Source organism: Varanus komodoensis, unplaced genomic scaffold, assembly GCF_004798865.1.
Source record: "Varanus komodoensis strain SLA01 unplaced genomic scaffold, ASM479886v1 scaffold5, whole genome shotgun sequence".
NCBI lineage: Eukaryota > Metazoa > Chordata > Lepidosauria > Squamata > Varanidae > Varanus > Varanus komodoensis.
The window spans coordinates 32,675,752-32,696,590 of NW_025336087.1; the positions used below are offsets into that span (position 1 = coordinate 32,675,752).

Genomic DNA, 20,839 nt, shown 5'->3' on the forward strand with positions numbered 1-20,839 from the left:
ACAGGGATGCGATGGCTGGCCTTGGTGGCGAGGGGGACCGGTTGCCTTAGCAGGTGCCTGCTTAATACCCGCCTGTCCAGTCGGGCCGAGCCCTGGTTGGTGTCCAAAGCGGAGCGAGCGCGCGATGCCGGGCTGCCAAGCGGCGGAGCAGGGTGGATCGTTTGGAAGGCGACGGTCCTCACCCCCGTCTCGTTCCTCCTTGCGTCGCCTTCCTTTCCCTCTGGCAGTCATTCTCCCTGCAAAGAATGTCGTAGGCACTGTCAAGAGCAGGCACCCGTTATCTGCTGGATGCAGCATGGCGAGTCCCACGGGGGAGGCAGTGACGATGCTCGGGTACAAGCCGGCGCGGGATCCTGGTGTTTTAGTCTCGGGTGTTCTTCACATGGTCCAGGATATCTCCGTTTGTAGTTTTAGGCGTCATGGTTGAGAGTCTGAGTCTTGGTTTAACATTAATTCATGCATACGGAGAAAGAGCTGCTGGTAGCCTGGAATAGACTGGTAGACATAGGAAATGCGTTGAGTACATAAGGGCACCATCCTATGCATGTTTGGACTGGAAACAGCCTGTTTTTTCCTGTCTAAACATGCATTAGATTGAGCCCTTTGTGAGTTAGAGTTGGTTTTCCATATAGGTGCCTTTGTTGATTGATGACCTGTGTGTTGTCACACCTGTGCTTTTGAGTCCAGAATAAATGCTTGCAAGTCAAGTTTATCTGATGTGTAGCATAACACTTGTATGCTAAGTTTTAAAAAATAAAACTTTTGGGCAGAGTTGTGCTGACAAAGTGTGAAACTTTTAAGGTAATCAGGACAAAGGGTAGACTTAAAAACCAGTTTGGGGTATATTTTCCTCATATTTTTATAATCAGGTACATTGAGAAAGAAGGGCCATACTTGAGAGAATTTGTTTTACTTTCTTACCTTATATTGTTTGTAGGAAAGCTTTTATACTTGCATTTTAATACTACCTTTGAATACTAAAGTGATAAATTAGCATATATTGCCAAATGGTGAAGCAATGAAATATATTAGGGCGATTATGTTTCCAGGGTATTTCCTTGTATATCATTTAACTTTACTGGTTAGGTTGTGCTTTTATTAGACAATATCACATCAGAATGAAAATATCCCACAGTGTCAGTTTTGCTGCAGAAGTAGAACAGAAATGTTTGCCTTTATGTGTTCAATTCTATTATTTCTATGCAATAAGATTTCTTTGGAAGACTAGGAGCTTGAATGGCTGGTAAAAATAGGTTAAATAAAAAACATCAGTGTGGTTATTTCAAAGTATCCATAACCCTAGTTTGGTGAATGCTGGAAGCTGTGAAAAGCCATGTTTTAGTATCCAAGTATGATGCACTCTGCTGTGTTACATTTAGTCAGTACATCTACAACAGTGGGAAAAGCCTTAATATAATATTAGTCAAGTTATGAACTAAAGTATCCAGTCTTTCTAGATGCTATCCTCAGCTCAGTCTTATTACAAAAAGTTTAGTGCTGTCAACATCTAGTGTTTACAAAAACTAATGGATTTTTTAAATGATATGGACATTAGATTGTTAGCATGGGTCATGGAAAATAACACAAATATTGCTTTTTAAAACTTTTTTTTTCTTTTTCAAATAGTTGAAAATGTGTTGTTTTAATGGTGCTTAACTGAAAATAAACAGGGTAAGCAGTATAAATGTTTGCTTCTTCATTTATTAGAATATTTACTGTGTAATATAAAATAGAGATAGCACCTCATAAGATTCAAGCATAGGCATGTTCAGAAAGAAAAAGTGCTACAACTCCCACAATTTTCCAGCCAGCAAGGCATGATATACTTACTTTTCCATGTGTCTACTCCAGTGAAATATAACTACCTTTGAACAAAATTTTCAAAGATTTACAATACTAGTCACATATATATTATGTATTTCTATATATTAGTATGCTATCATTATTAAAAATATTCATATGATTCAACAAAACACTCCAACTATCCATATTTATTCAGTTCTAGATTATACCTACGAGTAAAGGCCACGTTTTCAAAAATTGAATGTTTCATGCAAACCTCCATACATTGTGATACTGCAGGTGGCTGTTTATACTTCCAATATTGTAACATTAGTCATTTAGCTGTCAAAGTCACAGAAAATCTCTTCATGCATTAAAATGAGCACATGATCCCAAAGAACCTATGTATCCCTAAATATTTTTAATTAAACTTTTAATTACAAGACTTATCTGAATTATTGCTTACTGCCAAAAGGAGGCTGACATTGGGCATTGTCAACGCATACAAAGAAATAAAGCCTTAGCATCTGTATACCTCAACAACTGGCTGATGCATTTGTCTTTATCAAAGATACATTGTGGCAACCAGTATACTCAATACATAGATTTTTGTGGAATTAAGCATAGCCTAAGATCCATAACCTCTTGCAAACTAGATAGTAACGAAGCACTCACAAAATGGAGTGTTCTCATGTGCTAATCCATTCCTGACTGAAACCTGTGTATAATATTTATTCACTGATAATTATACTCATGAATTAGAGGCTGATGTAACTGTTTGGTCTAAATCAATATTATTAATATTACATTGCATTTATATCTCAATTTTTTCTCTTGTTAGGAAACCAAGGCAGCTTACATAGTTCCATTTTATCTTCATAACCCTGTGAGGTAGGCTGGGTTGAGAATGAATGACTGTCCGAAGTCATTCAGTGAGCCTCTAGTCCGTCAATTAAGGACTAGAGCTTGAATTTCCCAGGTGTTCACTCCAGTAGTATGACAACCCACTGCATTCGCTTTCATATTTCCAATAACAAAGATAGCTCTGAAGTTGTAAAAACAGGAGGAATGAACCTGTATTCTAAGAAATGCTTCACTTGCATATAATGCTGTATAGCCATAGCTGTCAACTTGTATTAGGCTTTTAAAACAGATAATGGCACCAAAAAAATCATCAAGACCAACAAGCTGATTAACCTGTCCATCCAAGACCACCAAACAAACATTTTCCCATGAATTTTAATCCAGATTTTCTCACTAAGTCTGTCTCTTTGTGAAAATACATCAAATTGCAATTGGTGTAAAAATATATGTTATAGCTGTGAAACTGCCACAACTGGAAAAGGTACAGTGTCTATATTGCTATGGTGAGAGCCCAATGCAATGCACTTGGGCAGAGGATCCAGAAATGAAGATTCAAAAATTGACCAGGAAAAGGAATCTAAATGGGAAAAAAAAAACAAAGTCTAGTGCAGGTCAACAAACTGACCTGAGAGAAAAGTCAGAGAAACCAAATCTACCCTCTTAAAAGTTGCATACTTTTCAAGGATATCCTTGGTGGAGTAGAAGCGCCAAACTATTATGAAACATTAATCTTCTGGAAATACTTGCCAGATACAAATAAAAGGAACACCTCCCATTGTTTATGATTACATAGCATTCCTTTAAGTGAATCTATCATACCCCACAAAATCAACTTTAGAGACATCCATTTGTTAATGTCCCTTGAGATCTCATTAATCAGCTTACTCAAATTTAATGTAATCATTTTTTAATATCCCTTGGGACAAATTTTGCCATAATAAACTGAGAATAAAATCTAAATTGTCAATTAGCTAATTAAATATTCCTTTTTTCCTTTAATGTTGTAGTTTAGTTGGTTTTGTATTTCACAATAAAAAATAAAAAATAATGTGTCTGCCTGAATGATATATAAAATTAGGTAAAGGTCTTTATTAAAAAGAACTTACTGTTGATTCTCTGCCTTATATCCTTTCAAATGAAATGAAGCTAAAAAGAAAAATGCCTGGAGCAACTGACTTAAAGGAGATAAGATGCAAGAATAAACTCAGTGTTTTCATATCTGCATGTTCTTACTTTTAAAATGTTCTTACTTTTCCAGGTTCTCATTCACCCTATTTATATATGTGATAAATTAGTCACAAATAGATTGACCCGTAGCATTGTGTATATGTAAGGTCTAGCATGTTCTGTATGTGTGAACTTTTATACTAAACTTATTAAAAGATAGGGAGAAACGTGAAAGATTGTGTGAATGCTTCCTCAGTTTTCGTTTTAATGCCCCCCCTGTAAATGGCAGGTTTAAATGGGATTTAAATAATTGTACTTGTATTAGTTCTTTTCTGCTTCATTGCTAAATAGATACGTAAATGACTAATGGGAGTTCTCCATATTGCTTGTCTAGATTAGTTTGTAAAAACAGTTTATTCTGAAACAATGTTATTTCCCATGTAACAAATTGCTTATTTTGGTATAGTACAGTATATGAAATCCAGTGCTTAGTTAATCCAATATAAATGGGGAAGCATCACTGCTGGTTGCTATTAAAAAAAAAAAAAAACCTACAAAAAAAGTAGCCTGTGGGTTGTGAACTATGCATAGGTTGTCACAGTAATCATGCCTTGGGTTTGACATATTGGCATTCAGAGAGGATCTGTATTGATGAATGCAGCTGTTTGAGCTATGTACTTTATAAGGAGAAATCTTTGGATTGTATCCAGTGGTGTCATTCTGCAGATGGAAATAGTTACGTCAGCAATTAGCTACCTTCTGTGCACCCTCAGAATCTGCTCTGGAGCAGATTTGGATGGTAGAGCGCAGAGGGTTGCAGTGTGGAAGAAAAGGAGAAAGTTGTGGTGCACTAGCAGATGACTCTGAGTGTAATGTTAGATTCAGTCCATTGTCAGTGAAAATGCTCAGAAAACTGAGTTGTAAAGATGTCTTAAAATTCAAGGATCTATGATGAAAGTTACAGCCAGTCACAGTGCACCTGAAAATTCCAAGTGAATTGTATCCTGCAAATTATTTGGAAACATTATGTCTTTGATGATAAAAAAAATAGAGATGTTGATTTTTCATTCATACATGTTTTGCTGTCATTTTAATTTAGTTTAAGAAATTTCTTGGGGCTGTGTCTCTCCTTAAGCAAAGTCTATAGCTAAGCTGATTAAACATTTTACAGGACAGCTAATCATGCAAGAAGCTTGGAATGAAGAAGTAAGGGGATAAGAGATAAGTAAGGGGACGGGGTGGTAGAGGCCACTGCTGGTCTTCTGACTGTGTTGTAAGTAATATGGAATCAATCCCAATCCCGTAACATAAATACAGTCTTACACAAGTAAAACATAATAGGAAGTTCCAAAGACATTTAAAGCCTGTATTGATCAGGGTAACACTAGGTGTGACATATTTTGGAAATCCTCAAACTATAAAGCTAAGTAAAGACTTAACCCCCATGTAGTATTTCCCTATTACATATGAGGAATTAAAATGCTTTCACTTTCCAAATCTAACTCTGTCAGTGATGACTGTACTTCATAGTCAGGCTATTGGGTCACTGTCATCTAACCTAGTTTTGTTTACTGGACTGGCAGCAGTTTTCTAAAGTCTCCTTGCAGAGTCCCCTGCCATCCCCACACCTATTACCTGGGGTCCGGTATTTAGCTGGAGGTGCCAGGTAGCTTGGGCAGGCAAAGTGCTGTCAACTCTCCTCCATGTTTTTACTATGGCATCATCTAGTAAAATTCTAGTCCTTCAAGGTCTGACAGGTTCTTCGTTGTTTTAAAAATGAACAGGTGTACGTAAGCATTGTTTACCAAATAGCCAATAACATGGTAATGTCAATAGAAGTGACTTGTTGGTGTGAAGGCAAGGAAGTGCTTACATCAGAATTATTTTCAGACATTTTTACCTTAGAGGTGACCTGGAAGGCATTTTCCTGTTTGGATGAACATTCAGCTGTTTCTTCCTGTAGTTTTCATCATATGTTTCTGAAAGTAGAGAAAGAAAATGACTGTGTAGGAAGGGAAATTAACTTTTTAATAAAATAGTATAAATTTTTTAAATAAAAACTCTTTTTCTACATCCAGGATTCAAAATGAGCAGCATTTCAAAGAAGTCAGTGAGCCAGATGTTTCTTTTGGTTAAAATTGTACCTCAGTTCATTTGGTAGTATGCATATTGTTGTATTAAAATACATTGTGGGAGAAATACCTGAATATTTGCTAGATTTAATATTTTCTGAAGGAGAATAGACTTTGGGCTGGATTCTGTCTTTCACTTCTGCAATGGAAGAGTCTGCATCAGGCTTCTGATTGGTATAACTTCGTGGTAAAACAGGAGGCGGCAATTTTCATCAAGAGGCAGTCCATTGGAACAGTGCAGGATTTGGTGCTGGAAGGGACTGCAATGGTGTTGGGGATTGTATGGTAGGGTGGACATAATTCTTGCTTCCATCAGTAAAACTAAGTTACCCCCAGGATGGGTTTGATTTAAATCAGGATGTAAATCACTAAGCAGTTAGACTAGATTTAAATGATGGTTTTGCATATATGTGTACCTTACCCATAGGGAGAGGAACACCATTAAAAATTTTCCAGGCTGGTTCTCTTTCATGGCCTGCTGCCATTATAGGTTTTCTCCTCCAGAGAAAGAATAATATGATAAACCTCAGTTTATAGACAAAAACAGAGTAGTCTGTTCAAAAGGTTTCACTTTCATTTTTATTGCCTCATCATACTCAGCTTCTTGTAGAAGATCTGGTCCAGTCCCAATAGCTTCCTTCTGTTCATTGAAACTTAGAACTTAAAGGTAAGTGGTTGATTCTGTGTACATAGATTTGGAAATGATCAATGGTATTAAGTTTTTTCTCAACTCTGTAAGTTTATTTTTATTATTATTATTATTATTATTATTATTATTATAACATTTCTAAGCCGCCCCAAGGCTTCGGCAAGGGGCGGCATACAACACAATAAAATACATTGAAATACAATAGAACATAATAAATTACCACTAAATACAAAAAATACACTGAGATACAAACATAATATAAAATTAAAATTAACAGTATAAAATAAGTAAATAAAGAATATAGGAGGAGAAAAGAGAAGGAAGAAGAAGTTACCCTGGCCAGATCATATATTTTAACAATTAAAATGATGTTTAAATAAAAAGGTCTTTACCTGGCACCGAAAAACCAGTAACGACGGTGCCAGGCATCATTTTTGCTGTGAAGAAGAGCCATGTGATCACTATAGATACAAATTCATTGTTATGAGAACAGTAAAATCAAACATCTGTTATTTTCTAGAGAGAAAAAAATTGCTAAATAACGTTACAGAAACCTCTGAAAGAGTATGACATTGCGAATGGATTAATGGAATTCATTTACCAGAAAATTTAAACATTACATGAATATATAGCCTCATGCTACGTAATTAAAAACTAATCCTTATTTCATGATGAATAACCTTTGGACTATTTTGTATCTTAAATAGAAAACTATCGATAGATTTTCCTCAATGCATTTGATTTTTTAAAAAATCCAATTTAAATTAATAATTATATTTTTAATTTTTAAAAAAGTCATTGATGTTTTTCCATCCTGGTTAGCCCCGCCTTTCTTTTTTTCTGGGATCAAATTAAACCAAATCAAATATATTTTGAGGGGTGGGGGGATCTCTGTGCATCTTCTCTTAACTAATATATTTAAGACTGCAATCCTAGAGAGAAAAAAATAAAATTCAATGTTATATAAAGATGAGTAAATATGCATATGATCAGACCATACTTCTGTGTAACATATTCTCTGTTTAGTTTTAGATAATTCAAAATTGCAGAAAGGCTTTTCATCCTGCCTGGTATTTTTTTTCCACTTTTGCCCACCTGATCTCACAGCTTTTGATTAAGATTTTGCCTGAAAAAGAGCAAGATTGAGCACTATTTTATGATATGCTAAGGTTATGATAAGTATTACTGGGTTCTTTCTAATGGACCAATATAGGAACATGCATATTCCGATTTGTTTATGTGAAACACATCATAATGATCAGGCTGTTCATTTCAAAATTCAGTATATAAAAACCTCTGGGCTAGCACTGATCACACATTTAAATCCCTAGATGCCATGATCATTCTTTAGGGAACCATCCTATGATTGAAATACTAGTTTCAAGCAGAAACAAACAAAACATGACAATCGTAAAGCAAGAGCATCACATTTTAAGATACTGGCTTGCAGTGGCTACATTCTATGTGGGATTAAAGTATTCAATCTGTTCACTTCAGTCCAATATATACAACACATTTACAAAGGAATGCAGCAGCAGCAGCTTAATGGGAAGATCAAAGTAATAGGAAAAGCTGTGGACAATACAATACTCTCCCATGAGGAAATGGAGAGAACTACAGAGAGAAGCTGAAGAGCCAGTACTCTGAAAACTGAATTGTATGCCTAACTGGTTACTAACTGTGAACTGGCAATACTTGGTTTTTAACCTGCCTTCTCTATTTATCTAATCAAATTGTCTGAGCAAAAGAGGTAGTTGTATGTTGTCACATTTGGGAACCTCTTAGAAGAGGAAGCCAACCTCAGAGTGATCGCATGTTAAGTACTATGTGTGTGCCAGGACAACTGCAGTTGCACTTTGAAATGTGGCTTTGTTTTGACACAGAGCTCAGTTAACTCTGTATGTGTTTCTATTTGAATACAACTCATGTATTTGAAGGATACTTAAAGACTTGCATTATTGATATCCTTGAGTAATTTCATGATGGAGCCTAATATTCCACTGTTAATGTTAGTGTGCTTCTTTGCCTTAGAAAATGTCCTAGTCCAGATGTAATAATAAACAAAGTTTTATTGTTATGTGCATGAACATTCTCCTGTCTACTCTCCTTCAGCATGGCTGTGAGAAGATCAAAGGACTGTGCTTCCAGTTTCAATTAAATATATATTAACTTCACTTTAGCGTTTACATGTAACATTAACCTTAAGTATGGTGAGTTGAAACAGGGTAGCTTCATAATCCATAGCTTAAAGTTGGTTTGTTGCAAGTAACCGTAGTTTGTCAGTGTTTAGAGGTCATGCTAAGCTGTATTTAGTCTAATGAAGGAGCAACAGCTTTCCAGGCAAGAGAGGGGAATGTACAAAGACAAGGTTTGTTCTGCTTGTAATAATAAAACATTCATTGTTGAACGCTATCCATGTTTTGCCTAAAATAGGCATCAAATAGGCATCATATTTATTCTCTGACTGTATTTATAATCCCCTGATAATTTTTAAATTAACCATTTTTCCTTTTGTTGGTAAGGAATATCATATCCTTTTTTGAGGAAAAGGAGTATTCTTTTGCCTTAAACTGTAGATGTCATGAGCTAGGGTTCCTCCCTCCATACATCCAAAGGCACAGACCTTTCGTGCAAAATGAGTGAATCTCTGAGCAGGCACAGAGCAGTTTGTTGAATCCAATCTGGTATTCACCTCCAAGATTTCCCTTATGAGTATGCCTGGGCCCCTCCATCCCTTTGGGACGGGCCTTCTGAAAATGAGTTCCAATGTTCCCTCCTGCTCTTCCTCCTCCTCTGAAGTCCTGCCAGGTCACCTTGCAAATGTGCACCAAGAACAATGACTTTCTCTCTTCTCACAGTAGGAGAGGACTGAGGTCATAAAATTGAGCTGTTGCTTAAGTAAATTTATAAAGTAAATGGTCCAGCAAAGGCTTACAGTTAGTGATTTCCAAGAACTGTAAATGTTTAAGTACAGTTGAGCTCTAACATACCAACAATGTTCCTTTGGTTTTGTGTGTGTAGAATTGGTTTGGATGAGTCACTAGCATTCCACAATATACCCGAGGTGGAACTAGAGCTTAGGGGTATGTCTTCTGTGAAGGTGAAGTTTCCCTGAGTCTCCACTGTAAAATAGGAGACTTTGGCTGCTAGGAAAAAGGATGAGCCACCTTTTTTCTTGCACACTCTGTAGAAAACTCTTATACAGAAAATAAATTACTCTGGTGTAGAGCGGATGGTTAACTTAATCTGGACATTTAGTGTTGTATACTAGTCAAAAAAATGGTGTCAGAAGTGTGGTAAATGGGAAAGTATTTTCTTGCTAGGGCCAGAGATACACTGCAGTATAGTGTTCCAATTTCCCAAATACTGTTCTTGAAGAACACCTTTAAAGAACCTTGACTCGTCATATCCTGCACTAATTAAACTGGCTTTTCTCAAAGTAGTGTTACAAGAGCTCACTTAATTTTGTTCAGTTTTGAAGTGGATTGCTAGGATAACTCAAGTCATGTTTGGGTAAATAGATAATTATGATGGTTAGAGAAATACATAGTCTGGATTATAAATATTAGTTCAGTTTGTTTTTATTCAATTTGTTTTCAGAAAATTAAAGAGGGAACATTTAAGGTTTTCGCTTAAGGCCACAGTTGTAAAGGACCTTATTAGGATGGTCAGTCCAAGGAAGCTAATGGATGCAGATGCCTTCCAGGTAATTCAAGGGTCCCCCCCCCCCCCCAGCTGATATGGCTGGCTTTCCTGTCAAAACTCAAGTCAGTCTATGAAATACAGAAATAACCCAGGCAGTTGACCCACTCCAGTTGCTCTGGAGTGACTGTCTTGCTGTGGAGTTCTTAAATCTCCATGGTAGATCCTAGGGCTGAGAGTAGTAAAGCAAAGGAGAGGGTTTGCGTGCAGATTGTGCGGGGGGGGGGTGCACCTCTGTTGAATCCTCTACTTGCCACCCAATGGAGCTTTTCAGGTGCTTATTGCACGATGACCCTAACTATGATGTGGATCTGTCAAATGCCTGCTGTAATATGTTTGCATCTGCCAGGAATTAAATTGCAGAGTTATGGCAGCTAAATCAGGTTTTGTAACCAGAGCACAGCCTTGCCAATTTTTCTTGATGCAAATCAAGGGTGTTGACATGCAGCTGTGACAGCTTGGTCCAGCTTTTTCTATATTGGTTCCTTTTGGCTCTGGCTGGGAGGGAACAGCTGGCTAAGCCAGGGCGGTTATGCACACCTCATTGTGAGATGGAGAAGTCCCAGGCTGCCTGGAAGAGGCTATGGTGAGGCTACTACTGAAGAAATTCTCCCTGAACCCAAAAGATCTCAGTAATTTTAGGCTTGTGGCAAATGTTCCTTTCCTGGGCAAAGCCCTTGAGTAACTAGTTGCGATGAGTTCTGGGTGCTCTTGGATGAGACTATTTGAAGCCATTTAGGGTTCATGATGCCTTTTGGCACAGAAACAGCCTTGTTCACCCTGATATGATGATCTTTGTTGAGAGAATGTGCATCAGTTGATACTGGTGGATCCCTCAGTGGCTTTAGTTAATGGCAGCCATAGTATTATTCTGGGGCAATTGTCTGAGTTGGTAGTTTTACCGTAAGTTTTTCATGTACCTAAATGGTTGGTTCCCAAAGGTAGTGCTTGAGGAATGTTGTCCAGCCCCAGGTGTTCTCTGGTATGGGATACCATAGGGGCCAGTTTTGTTCCCCATGCTACCTAAGACCTAAATAAACAGTCGAATGGGGTCATCAGGAATTTTGGAGTGCACCTCCCATCAGCATGTTGATGACATGTTCTGCTTTTCCTTCTCCTCTTCTGATGAGGCTGTAAGTGTATGTTACATGAATGGACTGTTGTGAAAAAGAAAATTGGAGTTCAGAAGCCACAGTGGGTTGTAAGGCATAGTGCAGGGGTCCTCAAACTTTTTCAACGGGGGGCCAGTTGAAGGGTGCTGGCGGTGGGCTGGTGAGGGGGTGGGGGCGGGGGGCGCACACGTGGTGAGGCAGGGATGGGCGCGCGCACGCAGCAAGGCAAGGACTTGCTCGCTTGAAGATTGTTTTCTCCGAGCAAGTCCAAAATGATCTCCGCGTGAGCAAGCGAGGCTAGCAGTGGTGGGCGCTGGCATGGTGAATCCAAAACCTCTGAGGCGGGCTGGATAAATGGGCATGGCAGCCTTATTCGGCCTGCGGGCTGTAGTGTGTGGACCCATGGCATAGTGGGTGGTGTGCCTTGTTAAAATCAGCCTGACTTACCATGACATTTGAATCCAGTGTGAGCAATTCAGCAAGGGTTTTTTTTTTCCCCCCTGAAGAAACCATACAAAATGACCCATGGCTTGTAGGACTGTTGAAAATAGCTTTTTCTCAGGTTTGCCATGACTGTTAAGCATAGCATTTCCTGAAAGACTACAGAATTGTGTGGCAAAACAACAAAAAATCCTTGTACGGATCTTGAGCCCTGGACTGACATTTGCCATTCCCATGAGGGAATGGGACTTTTTTGGGAGAATACTCAAATTTAAACATTTTAAACCATATTTAAACATTTTAAAAGGTACTGAACAAAGTCAGTGCTCTGACTGGAGCAGAATGGGAAGTGGGGAAGGACTAGGAGACAAGATGTGCTGCCGTGCCAAGGACAGTGTAATATGTCCAGGGAGTGGGCTGGTGGACTGCAGAGGCAGGACTTAATGGGGGAAAAGCCACACCAGGTCTCAGTCACCCACTTGTCTGTCTGGAGTAATCTGGGTTAGCTAACAAATAACCAACCCACTGTGGTTTAGCAACATGTGCAAACCCAGCTATCGTCTTGTTGGCTTTTGATTTGTTAAAATTCTGATATTATATTTTGTAATTTTTGTGAACTACCTTAGCTGCTGGGGAGTATAGAGATAAAATAAATAATAACAGTATCTACTCTTTTTTAGGCATATGCATCAGGATGTGATATTGTGATACTTGGGACTGATTTTGAAAGATTACAGATCATTCCTGGAGCAAAACATGGAAATATACAAGTGGGGTGTGTAGATTGCTCTATGCAGCAAGGGAAGGTAAGAAGTCATGTTTCGATTTAAATTTTCCTGTTTGTTGTAGTACATGGTTTATAGTATCAACTTGCTTAGTAGGGCTATAACTCAAATGCTTTCTTTTCTGAGGTAATGACAAGGACCTGCATGAAAACAGATAAAATCCTGTCTGCAGCTATATTAATGCTCAATTCCTCTTCTAGTTTGTATCACAGTGCCACATAGTATGAGTTTGGGGTAGTCATGGTTACAGTAAAAAGTTCTGTGTTTATGTGGGCTGCACAAATACTAGTATTTCAACAGAAGCAGATGCAGAGCAGGTTGAAACATTTTCTGGCAGAGGAGGTGATAACGTTCTTTCATGGAGCTATAGCCTTCTTCATTTGAGGAATAGGTTGCTTAAATACCTGCGGTGTTGAAACATAGCATCTTGAAGTGAAGGATTGAATGATTTTCACCCTCCTACAAACGTATGAATGCCTACTTGAAGTAGTCACAGGTGATATTAAGCAGAGATTGCCATATAGGAAAATAAATCTGAAACAGGTGTAAGCCCTATTAGAATTCATTTAAAATTTTCGGCTGAGATTGAGGTATCTTAACCAATTTTTAAAAAATATTTGTTTGTTTGTTTGTTTATGGTGCAAGGGTAAATGTGCTACGTAATCTTTGGTGTTTTTGCCAGAATTGATGCAGTTAATTTCTGAAAAACAAACTATTAAGAGTATACTACTGTGAACATAATGAATTTTTGTATCATCTTCCAATCTAATATTAAGGTGTGGCATATATCCAGGTTCAAAGATTCTTTCAAAATATTCTAGCAGTATAGCCTATTTGAGCTACCTACTTAACCCAATTCCAAATTCCTCTCCAAACCAATTGCCATCTTAGATTAATATGAGTACTTTACCTTTGTCAAACAGAATTGGCAATTTCCAGAAATCACTCTCTCAAGCAAGATGTTTCTTTGCTATGAAAAGATCAAGCAGGAATGCTAAATAGAAGGCTTTCACATGCATAGATTCAAACAGTTGATACACTGAACATCACCTTGAGTAAAGGCTTTTCAGCAGAGTATTAGTCTCAGTTATTATCAGCATGAAGCTCACCAACCTCATTCTACAGGCAATTTAATCTTGGGCAAGTTCTTCTGGAAAGAACTCCCAGTTCTGTTTGTTCAGAATTCCCCTTTTATACTCTTTGAAGGCTATTCAACATACTTAGATTGTTTTTTACCTCATTAGCTCATGTTCACATTACTAAGAATAGACTTTTGAATCAAACTGTCTATTTAATATCTCTTACTGAAATAAATGTCTGTAACAACATACTTACAAACTTATTCCAGATTTCCCTGACAAATTACAGGTATGCTTTGGACACAAAATTCATTTATTCTATCCCATCCTGTATGTGTCTTCAAAAAACATTTCTTGGATTATACTATGGAAAAGTTGCTTCTATTGTTTTATTCTCAAACTAGTGGTTAATGATTGTCCTGCTTGCTTTTATAATTGATTAACTTGTGAAGGGAATGTCATTTATTTCTTCGGTGCTGCAAGAATAGAACCTGGCACATATTGTCTAGCTTCGTTTCCTTTAAAGAGTACCAGTGAGCCAATCCTCAGTGTCTGATGACCTGGCACTTACATCTCTCATCTGGGAAGCTTCAGAGAAAAGATTACTTTAACTACTCCTGTGCCAAGAGCCCAGTCCAAAATGTGCTTGATCAGCCATTGATATCCCAGTTTTCATCCAGAATTCTCTTGAAGGCACTTAATTATTAAATTTCTGAATTGAGCAGGAGGGTATAATATCACCCAGATAGGAAAGATTTATATGATCCTGCCGCAATGGCATCATATAAACACTTTTTTTATCCTTTCATTTTTATCTACTAAAAACATGTTTTAGTCTATATTTGCAGACAGCTTAGTTTGTCTTGTACAGTTATAGCCTTGCCATTCCCTTTGTATTCTTTGATTCTTGGAGGTTGGTATCTCAGTCAAACATAGCTTTCACTTTTCTCTTACCAAATGCTGCTGATAAGAGTTGTTGACTATGTTCATACCTCGTTTCCTGAATTGCTTGTCCTGTTTCATTTCTGAAACAGCATGAAAATAAAACCCAAACGGTGTGAATTTAAATGCACTGGTGAAATCATAAATATGTGTACCACCAGAAAGATGACTACTTGCAGTTAAGGACTTATTCTGTCTGAATGACTGAAAGGTTACTTCAAGGTTACCAACTCACCTCACCTAGAAGCACCACTTGGATAATCACAACAAATTCACTATTAAGTCTTTGTTTAAAAACTGGAAAAGTATCAATATATGTTCTACTTGAATGTTATTGTGAAAGAGAAAAATCATTATATTTATATAAGGAGGTTTTGTATTTATTGTCCACCTAGGTGACACTGATAACTAATTATGCTTTCAGGGGGTGTCTTCAGATAACATGACAAGCCACAGTGGTTTGTTTGTTTTTGTTTTTGTTTTTACTATTGTTGGTTTGTCATGTTGTCCAAACCCCCATTGTGGCATTTCCCCATAGTAAGTTGTACCTTTAGAAAATACAATAAAAATAGTGGTTTGTTCCATGGTTTCTCTGTACCCCCATGGATTGTTGTATAGTCTGAACCCAGAATTTCCATGGTAAATTCTGGTATGTAGCTACCACAGAGTCCTCTAGAAAGAGTGGCAACTGTAGGAGCCATTCCAGCCATCCAGCCTTGTGTGTGGACTAATAGGGAAGAAGCAGGTGACATAGGCAGGGAATGAGGTACCTTAGGCTTTCATTTCAAGCACATCTGACAGAATACCTGCTAACAGTAGGAGGACTCAATGAGGAAAATGAAATCATTTGATCATCGGTCAGGTAGATCATCATTTTAAAAAAGTGAACTATAACAATCTTGTAGTGTTGCTTTCACATTGTATAAACACATTCGATGGATGAAAGAAATTTGACTGTTACTTCTATATTTCACTTTGGATTTTGAATGCCTTTGACAAGTAGCTGGTTGTGGAAGATTCCACTCCCCTGTACACAAACAAAAAAGTATGTCTACTTGTAAGTAGAACCGAAGCAAATATGTAAGCCCATAGCAGCCCTCCTCATTCATTGTGGAATGCTACCATTGAAGAGTATTTTGAGACCTATGGGGAGAACAGAGCTGCTGATTGGGTAGTCACTTACACTTGTCTGGTGCTTTTCACTAGCAATAATTTAAGTTGTTCATCTTGAAGGGCTTACTGTTGATCATTCCATGGGTTTTGTAGGATGTGTTCTTATCACAGAAGCATTCAAGTATTCCACTCTTCATGCTTACATATGGAACTTTTCTGACCATTAGTAAGGAAAATTAACATTTCAGTAACCAGAAATAGTTTCAGTCTCTTCTTCCTTTTTAATGAGCAGTTGGGAGACTTGGGTCATTGCCTGTGTTAAATAGAAAACCTTAATTAAAATCAGCAAGGAAAAAAAAAGCCCAACTCAAACACTAATTTAAATCAAGTTTTCCATTGCTACATCATATCTTTCCTAAGCAATGGTGGAAATACAGTGACAAACCCATGTCACTTTATAACAAGAACATTGTTTAGAGCAGGTTGAACCCAGTTGGAAGTGTCTCCACTAAAAGAAGCCTGCCTTGTCCAGGAGAAACTTTGATCAGTGGAACAGGGTTTGGCATTTCCTACTCCCTAAATCTGTTCCAGATGTATGGAGGATCCCTTGGAACCGTGTGGGAGGTGTGAACCAGGGTAGTGGGGGTGGGAGGACTGCAGCAAGTCACGTCTGTCTTCATTTCACTGATGGAGTCTCTGCTGCCTTAAAGGCCCTTTTGTCAATAGAGAGTCACCAGCTGGCAAAAACCCATTTGTAGTCTCCTCACCAACAAGTATTCTGTCTGTCTGTCTGTCTGTCTGTCTGTCTGTCTGTCTGTCACTGCATAGAAAATATGTTTAAAGTATTCCCGTACAAGGTCTTTCTTATGGCAAGCAGCCATGGCAGTTTTTGAAGTTAAGCATGGGAATATGGATGCCTGAGCCCTGGACAACTTGGTGTTGCTCTATTTTTGCTTTGTTCTGCTTTGTCCCATCTCCACCCTGTGAGAAATAAAGTAGCAAACAAAAATGAAATTCACTGAACTTGTAAGTCATGGCAAGGCCTAATAATTGCCACTCAAATGAGAACAGCTTATTTCCATGAAACGAAATGAAATGAAATTATTGAGTTGCTTGAGAAATGATCAGATGATCTACATTGACTCAGAAAAGCCTCCTTTAACATACTCTGTGTAGTATTGGCATTGATTCAATTTAGAGATTAACTATGGGGCTGCTTCATTCTTTGATAAATTGCAGAGTGTGATTTCCATGTCTTTTCTTTTGGCACACACTTCTGTGTTTATTGCTTGGATGATCTTAGGTTCTGTGTAATTCTGACAGAATTCCAGTTGGCACTTTTAGGTCATGCTGACATGTATCTTGCTCAGTGTTATGGCTTGCTTTTCTAATAATTTCTCTCATTTCTTGAATATATATCTCATTGCATTTATACCATATTTCAGGAGAAAAATTGTATTATACACAATTTTATTGAATGGTATCTTTTTAGAAAATAAAGGCCCATGAAAATAATTATCTACTAAAGTTTTTGTTTTGATTATCATGGAAGTAGAAATATTGTTCTGATTAACAATAGCTCAAGTTTAAATATTTAATGTAATTTCCTTCATTTTGTAAAAACTATTTCTCAGCATATTAAAAACCAAGATGCACCGGGTTTTAATATTTTTATTGTATAATTTTGTTCCTGTTGTAAGCCGCCCCGAGGCTTTGTTGCGATGGGGGCGGCACAAAAATGTTTTAATTAAATAAATAAATATAAGAAACTGCTGGTAATGCTTTTATTGCTTTAAAGTCATGGATGCACAATTTTATAAATTTTGATGGTATCATCTCTTCTCTGTAATCTTAATTTAAACTGAAGGGTTTTTTCTGTTAGCAATCTTGTAAATGTTATTTATCTTTTAAAACTCTCTAATGAGTTTTTTTGAAGAACAGCTGATGCCCAGAAGTGCCTGATCATGATCTGTATCAAACACTTCTTACAGTGTTTCTGATTACAGATTACTCTGCTTCTTATGCAGATCTCTTTCTTGCCATTTTTAAAGTCCATTTGCCATATGAATCAGAGAAGCATGATCAAAGATGCACTTCAATTTTTTAGATATGGTTGGGTCTTAAGTTGCATGTGACTATCTCTTGCATAATGTTGAGAACATCTGAAACGTTGCTATTTATTTTAAAGGATTCTTTGGATAGGGATACAAACAAATTTAAGGTTATGCAAGGAAGGTAACATAGTGTTGGAATAAAAACATTTCTAAAAACCTTAATTTTAAAATGCAATTTGTTTTAGATTGCAGCTTCTTATGGGAATATGATTTGTATCTTTGAGCCAGTTCAACAAATAAAACAGAAGAATAATCAACATACTGTAAGTGATTCATCTTCTTCATCTCCACAAAGTAATTGCATATAAGATGTATGGTTTGCTGCTTATGATGTTAGTGGCATGGTATACCTTAAAGTATGGTATTTATTTATACACTTCTGTCTAACCTGTTTTTCATATGGAACATAAGCTGTTGTACATGGGGTAACTGAATCTTATGTTGAAGCACTGGGCAGAACCATGCCTTCTTAAATATAATATTCTGAACCACATGATGAACACAAATAACATCTTAAATAACTGGGCTGCTAAACAATTAAGAAGTAGAATTATTTTTATGGGAGAAAAATGTTCCGTAATGGTAGTTAGCAGATATAATGTAGTAAATGTTGAGATTCAGTTACTATCCTCCTAATCCATTCCTATATAGGGTGACCCTTTAGGTGAGAATTGAAATTTTCAAAGCAAATGGTAGCAATGTTTTAACCTTGTGAGAACAATTACTGGGACAATTCTCCCCCTCCCCACCCCATCCAACAGTTGTACAGTTCTCACGTCAGTGCTAGATCAGCCCATTTAGAGCAAAATAGATTAGCCTAGGATTATGTCCCTCAAATTTAGCAATAAACCATGGTCAGGTACTGCTTCCAGACTGTGTCTTCTAACTGGGAGAGGGTAGGTCCCCTATATACATTTTAATGTGTGCTTGAAGGGAACAGGCAAAAAGGAGAGGCCAGAATCCTGCGATCTGACAGGCTGGATCATAAAGCTTCACTCACTGAGTGCTAGCTGTCTCCATGGAAGGGGCTTGTATAGGAAGTCTTCCGTCAAGAAGGAAGAGAGACTGAAAAAACTGGGCCTGTTCATCCTTGAGAAAAGGAGACTGTGAGGTGACATGATAGTACTCTATAGGTACCTCAAATCCTCAAATGCTGTCACAAGGAAAAGACCACCTCTCACTCATCCCAGACTATAGGACACTGAACAATGAACTTAAACTGCAGTACACCAGCTGCAGGCTAGATGCAAGGAAGAATTTCCTGACTGTAAGAGCAATACAACAGTGCAACCAGATGCCAAGAGCAGTTGTGTGCTCTTCCACACTAGCAACATTCAAGAAGCAAATACACAGTTATCTGAGTGGGGTGGTGTAACAGGCCTCTGCACTAGCGGGGGGTTGGACTCGATGACCATGCTGGCCTCTCTGACCCAGCTGTTCTATGATACTTACTGTTTGTCGAGACCAATGCTTGCCCATTGAGATAATGGCTACAGATGAACATAGAATGTTCTCTGAAACTCATGGGACTCATACAGATTTAGGTAATAATATTTGAAAATATTTGGTTTGCCCACAGTGCTCTACTAAGAAGAAGCTTTAGTATTATCTTTAGGTCTGTTCTATTGTGATTTTTAATGTAATATTGGATTGGCAAACTGAGTGCTTGAGCCAGTGTTTTCTTACACAAAATGCTTTATGAACTGATGCTATTGGTGGTGTTTTGATGACTGAAAATATAGACTGTATTGAATTGCACAATATGATGTTCTGCCAGCAGAAGAGAACCACTAACAGAACAGATTTTTCCTTGTCCCCTAATTCTGCTTCTGAGGATTCCCCAACCCTCCAGCCCAAGTATAGGGAGTGGTGTGGTGAAGAGTAGACAGAGAGGTTCTTGCTCACAGTTTGGATTCAACTTATAGTGTAGAAACTTTTTTGTGTGGCTTGTGAGACTGCAATATCTTTGCAACATTTTGCTGGGATACTATGTAAATGGTATTTTTCCAAATGTTATTGTCCTCATGCTGGTTTCTTAAGGCTTTCTTTCTGGAAACTTGATCCTGTGGTAGAAACAAGAGTGGCCAAGGAGCAGAAGCTTTTCAACTTAGCTGTTATTCTACATGGCTTTAATTTCTGTTTCCTAAGCATCTTTGAAGTAGTAAATTATGATCTGAATGTTACTGACTTATTCATTTTAGATACATATTTATTATATTTCTGTTCCACCTTTCTTCCATTGTGGAACTCAAAGTGGATTCATGCAATTTGTAGGTGGCCTTCCCTCTGAATGCTGACCAGACTAGACCTGCTTAACTTCAGCATGATGGTTGCCCTAACTGGTTTCAACCTATACCCTAGGAGTCACCTTTGGAGAATCAGTGAAAGAAAATGGGCAGACTACTAGTGGTTTTGAATGCTTAGATAGACTTTCCAAAGGAACTGTATGAAAAAGTGTTAATTATGTCAATATGCTGTAGAAGGGATAGGTAATCTATAGAACAATCCTCTACATGTCTATTTAGGATTAAGCTCTGTCAAATGCAGTTAGATTTACTGTTATGTAAAATTGTATAGGGCTCCATAATTAGGTAAGCCGCCCTGAGGTTTCAGCAAGGGGCGGCATAGAAATGTTATAATAATAATAATAATTAATAATAATAATAATAATAATAATAATGTTGTTCTACTAGTGGAAAGGCAGCCAGTAGCGGAATGGATTTCTGCTCTCATTGCAATCCTCTGCACACACAGCAGAACTGTTCCAAAGGGGCAGGCAGAGACTTCATGAGGGAAGAGAAGTCCTGTGGTACAAGTAGACTTCTGCTTGCACAGTGTTGACTGTAAACCAAAGTGAAGAACGCTTAACTTTTGACTTGATTAAGTGTATGTTACTTAATCAAGATGGGTTCAGAATATAGATTGAATTGTTTTTATGACGTAACTTTCATATTGAA

At 37.6% G+C, this 20,839-nt stretch overlaps 1 protein-coding gene across 8 annotated transcripts in view; it reads left to right on the top strand.

Moving 5' to 3' along the window:
* Positions 1 to 20,839, top strand: part of DMXL1 (Dmx like 1) — a 99,086-nt gene that overhangs the window by 413 nt on the left and 77,834 nt on the right. For all 8 annotated transcript variants that reach the window (XM_044446674.1, XM_044446675.1, XM_044446676.1 and 5 more), the window contains exons 2-3: positions 12,530 to 12,655; positions 18,068 to 18,145. In XM_044446674.1, the coding sequence (XP_044302609.1) occupies positions 12,530 to 12,655; positions 18,068 to 18,145 (204 nt within the window). The remainder of the gene's footprint in view (positions 1 to 12,529; positions 12,656 to 18,067; positions 18,146 to 20,839) is intronic.